The following is an 8,157-nucleotide window of genomic DNA, read 5'->3' as shown; positions in this document are numbered from 1 at the left end:
CACATATATATATGCATATATACATACATACATACATACATATATATATATATGCATATATATATATATTGCCCACATGTATGCATATATGTCTATATGAGGGTGTTGGATCCCCTGGAACTGGATTTACAGACACTTATGAGCTGCCATGTGGGTGCTGGGAATTGAACCCAGGTCCTCTGGAAGTGCAGCCAGTGGTCTTAACCATGGATCTGTCTCTTTAGCCATTGTAGAGGAGTCTACAAACTATACTTGTATTCAGAGAACATCTGAGCTTGTTTCAATTAGCTTCCAAAGCACTGTCAACTGCCAACCTTTCATTTCTCCAAATATGTACCATCGGTATACCTTAAGGCTAATAAAGTTATTTGAAAAGGATTTTAACTGAGCACAGCCCAATCATTCCTCTGCCTTCAATTTAAAAAGAAAAACTGAGACGGGCAGTGGTGGTGCACGCCTTTAATCCTAGCACTTGGGAGGCAGAGACAGGCAGATTTCTGAGTTCAAGGCCAGCCTGGTCTACAGAGTGAGTTCTAGGACAGCCAGGGCTACACAGAGAAACCCTGTCTCAAAAAACCAAAAAAAAAAAAAAAAGAAAGAAAGAAAGAAAAGAAACAACAAAAAAAAACCCCCAACCTGCCTTGAGTTAATAAATAGTCTGCTTTTAGTAAAAAGGAAGTGACTTTATGAAGAGCAACAGCTTCACTCGTGTGTACTCCCAAATGCACACAGGCTCAGCCCTTGAAGTATGTCTTTCTATTTAGTAAATAGCTCTGCTCTTGTACACATAACTTGGTTCCCTGGGAAGACACATCTCTTGCATTTAACACATGATGGCTACCATGTACATAACAATCTTTCTTTTTTAGTTTTTAATCTTTACTCCAACAGTGCATGGTTTCTCAGTGCTCCCTGAACCCACACAGCCAAATATCTTGCCTGACACAAAGATCCCTATCATGTTATCATCTGCTTTGTCTTCTGGCATCTGTGACTGTGCACGGTGAGATATTCTTTCCCCACCCACCCCAGGATGGACGGTATCTTACGACCCCTAGGCAGATGCATGACTGCTAATCTTATCTACAATGACCACAAATGGGGTCCAAGGCCTTTTCTCACCCGCTTCTGTGCATTTTACAAACATCCAAGAGACTGGTTTACATTCCAGCTGTTTTGGGGAAATATTTCCTTTGTCACCAAGAAGAGGAATCAAAGGACCTTTCTTGTCTTCTAACCTGGGAGTTATGTTGTCTTTTCTCGTCATTTGGGAAGCTCCATGCTATTTGTTATCTACCTCATTCAAAGACTGTACTATATTTCCTGTATATTTTGCCACAGCCAAAAATCTGAGATCTTGGGTCTCAGCCCTATAATTTACTAGCTCTAACTGTAGGCAAATTATTTTGAAGTGTTTTTGTTGTCAAGCTCTAAAAATGAGGACAATAATACTGTCCCTGTCTACCCTGCCACGGGATTAGTTATGACAAATGAAAGAGCGTTGCTGAACAGCCCTTAGAATCAGAGGTAGGAAGACATTGAGTTCAAGGCCACCCGACAAGACTCCATCTCAAAACAAAACAAAGCAAAACAAAACAAAACAAAACAAAACAAAACAAAACAAAACGCTAGGCTTTTGGATCTCCTGAGGTGTTAGCTTGGTGAGGAGGAGGGCTTAGTATCAATTGCATGTACTTGAATTAAAGTAATACTTAGTTGATATCTTAGTTGATATCTTTATTGCACAAACAACGTACACCCTATTACAGTCCTGAATCTTACTAAGTTTATTTTTGCAGAGGTGCAAAGGAGTGACTATTAGATATTATTAAACATTCACAGAAGCATCCATAACAACGTGTTTTCCTTCCACTTGCTTTGTATTGTGAGTAGACATTCAGGTTCTTGGTACTCTAAGAACGAATGAGGCTGCTTATTCAGATTGCAGTTGACAGCCTGAGCTCCTCTCGCTTCTTGGGTACCAGCTGTTGGAGGGAAAGGTGTAAGGAGATTCGTCTCCACTCTGATGATTCAGTCTTCCCTGACTCTCACCTCTTTTCTTTGCACGACACAGTTCTTTCATGACGAATCATTGAGGACTCATAAACTTTATTTCTGTGTTTGCACCTAGGCTCTACAGGGGCCAGAGCAAATCCTACTAGAAGTTTCCGATGGCATCTCAGCCTTTGATCAGGCCGCAGAGACTTTAATTTTAGACGAGTGATTTGAGAGCAAGGACTTTAAAGTCTCAATAAGAGACACGGAACACAGTGGAAAACTATCACAAAGTCTGCTACTTGGGCAGAATATCATCCTTTGAGGCATGAAGCAGTGAAGACTTTGAATGCTAAATAAAGAAGTTGTCATTCAAATCAAGAATAATAATATATATTTAAACTGCTGTCAGATATGCTGTGAACTTTATTAGGCAGTAGATCTTGAGGACATAGTGAAAAATTTAAGGCCTAGATTTTAGAGAGGTCCCACATGTAATGCCACACAATTTTGTTGTTTTTCACACTTACCGTATTTAACTTTAAATTAAAAAATGGGAGCTGGGGAGATGGCTCTGTGGGTAAAGCTCTTCTGTTCACAGGTGAGGACTGGAACTTGACCCCAGCATCTACATTTTAAAGAATTCAAACAACAAAGAAAGAACTGGGTGTGGTGGTGGGGGCGGGTAATCTTATCTCTGGAGAGGCAGGGACAGGAGGATCCCCAGAGGCTTGCTGGCCAGACACCCTAGTCCACTTTGTGAGTTACAGGCCAATGAAAAAAAAAACTAATAATTTCAGTTCTAAGCAAGATGGACAGCTCCTGAAGAGTAGTACTCCGGACTGACCTTTGACCTCCACATGCATACCCACCTGCATGTGTACATTCCGTGGAACCAGTATGGACACAGACACTCAAAATCGGGTGTGTGCTCACCTTTCAAGATTCTATTAATGTTCCCAAGAAAAAAGACATTTTCTTCTCACTGAACAAGCATTCTGGAAGAGCTGGGGGCCACCAGGAAGACAGTTGCATCTAAAATAAGGCAAGCCAAAAAATGATCAAGTCAAAGACAAGATCAAATACAGTCAGGACAGTTTTTTTTTCTTTTTTTTTTCTTTTTTTTTTAATTTTGTAATTATATTTATGTACAGAAAACGAAGTGTACATTATTCTTTAACCCAGTTTAGTGGCGAGTTCTTTAGCCTTTGCTTTTTCCAGCTTGGCAATTCGGGCCACAGACTTAGGACCCAGGACGTTGCCTCCCCAGTGGCGGCGGATCTCGTCATATCTGTCATTATAATTGGTCCTAATAGCTTCCACCAGCTTAGCCAGAGCACCCTTGTCTTCCGAGTTAACCTGTGTGAAGGCAACAGTGGTGCATGTCTTCCTGTGGACCAGGCGCCCCAGCCTGGCCTTTCCCTTGATGATGCAGTAGGGCACACCCATCTTTCTGCACAGGGCAGGCAGGAAAACCACCAGCTCAATGGGATCTACATCATGGGCAATCACCACCAGCTGAGCCTTCTTGTTCTCCACCAAGGTGGTGACTGTATTGACTCCTGCTCGGAGGACAGGTGGTCTCTTAGTTGGGACGTCTCCTTTGCCAGCAGCTTTCTTCTCAGCACGGGCCAGTAGCCTTTGCTTCTTCTCTTGCTTTGTCTCTGGCCTGTACTTGTGGGCAAGCTTAAGCAGTTGAGTAGCTGTTTGCCTGTCCAGAGCCTGGGTGAACTGGTTAATGGCAGGAGGTACTTTGAGTCGCTTATAGAGGATGGCTCTTTGCCGCTGCAGCCTGATGTATCGGGGCCATTTAACGAAGCGTGTTAGATCTCTTTTGGGCTGGATGTCCTGCCCAATGCCGAAGTTCTTGGGCCTTTTCTCGAACAGAGGATTGACCACCTTTTTGGCCTCCTGCTTCTTGACGACGGCGGGGGCGGGGGCCACCTTCTTCCCCTTGGCCTTCTTTCCTTTGGGCATTTTGCTCGGCTGGAAGAGAGAGCTTCTTTTTTTTTTTTTTAAAGATTTGTTTATTTTAATTTATGTGAGTACACTGTGGCTTTCTTCAGACACACCAGAAGAGTGCATTGGATTCCATTACAGATGGTTGTGAGCCACTGTGTGTGGTTGCTAGGAATTGAACCCAGGACCTCTGGAAGAGCAGTCAGTGCCCTTAACCACTGAGCCATGTCTCCAGCCCAGTCAGTACAGTTTTCTAGCAACATTTTCAAACAGAATCTTTGGGCTGCCTTCTTGTTGATTCCAGCTTTTCCTGGGCTTCAGTACTCCCGACCCTACAGTGCTCTACCACATCCAACAGAGGAGCAGAATATCCTGTCATCCTCATTCCCCTGGGAGCTCTAATGGATGAGCCGCTGAGGTTTGTTAGACTCTAAACGGGGCAGCTGGACTAGTGTGTTGCTACCCTTCTTCATTTACATTCATATAATTTCAGCATGGACCTTTACTGCTAATTTGACATCACCTTCTGTACTTCATAAATACAATACTCCCAAATTATATTTGTATATCCTAATTATTTCTCTATTATTATTTCTCTATTACAATATCTTATCCTTATATCAATTTTATGCTATATACTTACATTAACCGTGTTCTACTACCATGGAACTAATATACAAAGGTGCTAAGTAGGTGATGATTTAGGAAGTAGCAAATCCAAGAATCTGAAACCAGTTAAGTTACACAAATTCTATTGTGAACCATTAGCGTGTTCTGCCAATACAATGGGACTCTGTAGGGCATAATGGGAAATGGCTGTGTTGTAGAATCCTGGACACCCATCCAAGACCCACCTCTGCTCCCTTCTGACTTTGTGGCTTGAGCATAATATTGAATTTCTCTGACACTTCCGTTTCTAGATGGAGAAAGGGAACAATAGAATTCACATTCAAATTTTCTTGTAAGGAAGATAAACTAACATATATAAAGCCCTGTCACCCAAGTGTAGAACTTCCTTCCGGTGTGTGACTGTTTGGCTGGGTGGCAGAATGGAAGGCACTTTTGTGTAAAGAGCCTTGCACAGTTGCTCAGCTGCCCTCCTGACCCTGTATGAGGACACTTGCACCTCGAGGCAGCATCAGACAGATTGGCCCACTGTCAACAGAGTTGGGAGGTGCTTAAGATTAATATGGAACCAAGAAGCAAAGGTGCCCATCACCATCCCATAGAGGCACCACAAGCACAGTGGACAAGGGTTCCTCAGATTTACAGCCTTTCGTGGGAGGCAACCTGTAGACTGAGAAGTCAAGGCTAGTTAAGTAGTGGTTCAGGAGTGGGAGCTATGTCCTGACATGTGACTGCATATGATATGCTCACGTCCTATGTAAGTGTAACTTATAAAGACTGCAGAAATCACCACGGATGTTTTTATCTTTTACATGTCGGGTGAAAATGAGTTTCAATCATTATTTCCTCTAGATGTTCCTCAAAATGTGAATTTAGACCTTTGTTTGTGTCTTTGTGTGGACAATTCTTTTTAATTCTACCTATAATAAAAATGAGTTTGACAGCCCTATTCGTTTATTTTTCCTTCTAATTTTGTAAACATCAGGAAACATGTTACATTGAACATTGTCACATATAAGGGATTATATCAGGAAATTCGCATCTGTTCAGGATACCACAAAGATTGAACTGGCCCTCTGGGGGAAAACAATCATATTTCCAAGCATTGATTACTGAACCAGCAACACTTAAAACATTTGTCTTTCCAATGCTATTGGCCAAAAAGAATTTGTTGCATTGGGAGACTATTTACAGAGAAAGTATTAATAATATTATGAAATAATTTAAAAGTAGGCAGTAAGTGAGATACGTCATGTGTCAGAGATTGTGTAGGCATAAATTCATTATAATAAAATTCAGCATATGAAAAACAATGGCTGCCAATAGACAGTGCTTGGCGGCTCCTCTCAGTTCATGAGCATGAAAATGAAAGTGGTGTGAAATTGCAGTGGGAGGGGCTTAGCTAGATATCTGAGAAAACTTGCTAATTGTGAATTTTGCTGGTCTCTTTTTAAAGAGGTACATAGAAACTTCTAAGAATGGATCTAAATATTTTCCTTGGGGATGCATAGCAGAAGTTGTCCCGGCTAGTTGTGCCAACTGGACACAAGCTAGAATCATCTGAAAGGAGGGAACCTCAATTGAGAAAAATACCTCCCTAAGAGATACACAGCTGTAGTTCATATTCTTAATTGGTGATTGATAGGGGCGGGACCAGCCTCCCCTGAGCGCCCATGTGGGTGGTGATATTTATTCCTGTGCTCTTGGACCTGGGTTTTATAAGAAAGCAGTCTAAGCAAGCCAGGGGAAGCAAGCCAGTAAGTACCACCCCTCCCTGGCCTCTGTATCAGCTCTTGCCTCCAGGTTCCTGACCCATTTGAGTTCCTGTCCTGTCTTCCTTTGGTGATGAACATCAATGTGGAATTGTAAGCAGAATAAATCCTTTCCTCCACAACTTGCTTTGGGTCCTGGTGTTTAATCACAGCAGTTAGTAAGTCTGTCCAGTCTCATCGACATTCATAAGATTGGATTCTGGGGATTTTTCTCTAGATGCATCAGAGAGACAGTTGACACGTCTGTCTATCTGTCTGATCTGTCTGTCTGTCTGTCTACGAACACACATGTGCACGAACACACACACAGTTTGTATTTGAATACTGGATAGATATGACCTCTGATAACAAAAACCACAATAGATCTCACAGCATACTGGACAAAGCTGTGTTGGAAAATAAGATTGAAGATACTTTGTGAACATGCAACGTGAGAAAAGAAAGATATTCTTAGCTTATAAAAATTAGATTCTGTCTCTTATAGACTGGGAGAGCTCCCCAGAGGAGGACAGCAGACAGTGTGGAGTTTTCCAACCTTTCCCTGTGTCTCTGAATAAAGTATTTTAACAACAGCAGCAGCAACAATAGCAAAATTTAGATACTGACTTTGAGGTTAAGTGAAGCAGTATGTAAATCATAAAAAAATCTCTATGAACACCCCTTTCCATATATTAAAAAATATCATTTGAAAAACTATCAAATTTATAAAATAGAAAATCCGAATAATTAGTAAAAAGCAATCAACGGGAACACAAGCTCTCTGCCCTTGTATCCAGATGAGCAAGAGAAGGCTTAGGAAGGCAAGTGGGGTGCTCAGGCAAAACCAGGCAAGGAATCTCTGGTGGTTGCTGGGCTCCTGTTGCTTACAGGCCTTCTGTGCACCCACTGCCAACTATTCTGTATGAGACGCTCGTTACATCTGTCAACAGCTGGAAGTGTTGGTTCCTGAGACAAACAGCTGATTTCCTCTCTAGGAATCACCCTCTTTCTCTAGGCATTGTCCTTTGCCAAAGGGAGGCTCCTTGTGTAAGTCTGCGCTTCCTCCCCAGGGACAGCTTGCATTCAGTGACCGATGGCTGTTAGTATTGAGAACAACTCAAAGAACCAAACTTCTGGCCTAAATTCAGAATTCCTTAGGGGCTGTACCAGCTCCGGAGTTCTCTAGGAATCCATGGAGGGCTTTGTTTCTATTGCTTCACAATTGGATGGCACCATCTGACCAGCTTTGGTTTCTTAGTCCTTCATAGGCAGGTATGACTTAGTATAGTCAATATAAACTTTCCAGCTTTACAATGGTGCAGAACAGTAGATGCTCAGTAGAAACTGTACAACAGTTTTAAATTATCATTTCTCAGGTCAGCAACAGCCAACTGATAAACTCTTGTCTGCAAGAGTTCCTTAAAAGGTTACTGCAAGCAATTGGCATTTGAATTTGCTTCCCAAGGACTTGGAGTATGGTAGTTAGGGCCACTGGTGAACTGAGGAAGACAGTTCTAGGTGGAAGTGGGTTATTCATTAGTCAGCTGTCTATGAGGATGTCATTATTGGTAGTTGTTCTTAATATATCAACCATCATTTATTGGTTCAGTTATTGATGCTGAGTTTCCTTGACTTTCAAAAGAATTACATAGGAATAAATTCATCTAAAATTGAAATATTATAATTCAAATGAATATAATTTTACTACTTGATGAACATCATGTCTGGGTAACACAATATACTAGAAACTATCCATCTTTATTCCTGTGCTTGCAAGGGTGCCTGGGAACTCTAGTTTATTGCTTGAAGCTAGCATCCTAAGAGT

General features: G+C 41.7%; 1 protein-coding gene across 1 annotated transcript; it reads right to left on the bottom strand.

Moving 5' to 3' along the window:
- Positions 1-3,171: 3,171 nt before the first annotated feature.
- LOC114634420 (60S ribosomal protein L7a) lies at positions 3,172-3,988 on the bottom strand. The gene has a single exon (XM_028783016.1). It carries the CDS (start codon positions 3,970-3,972, stop codon positions 3,172-3,174), a length of 801 nt encoding a protein of 266 aa, XP_028638849.1. The 5' UTR covers positions 3,973-3,988.
- Positions 3,989-8,157: the final 4,169 nt, after the last annotated feature.

This window comes from Grammomys surdaster, unplaced genomic scaffold (assembly GCF_004785775.1).
Source record: "Grammomys surdaster isolate TR1022 unplaced genomic scaffold, NIH_TR_1.0 958, whole genome shotgun sequence".
NCBI classification, from domain to species: domain Eukaryota; kingdom Metazoa; phylum Chordata; class Mammalia; order Rodentia; family Muridae; genus Grammomys; species Grammomys surdaster.
The sequence above is the reverse complement of the archived record's forward strand: the minus strand, read 5'-3'. Positions and strand labels throughout refer to the sequence as shown.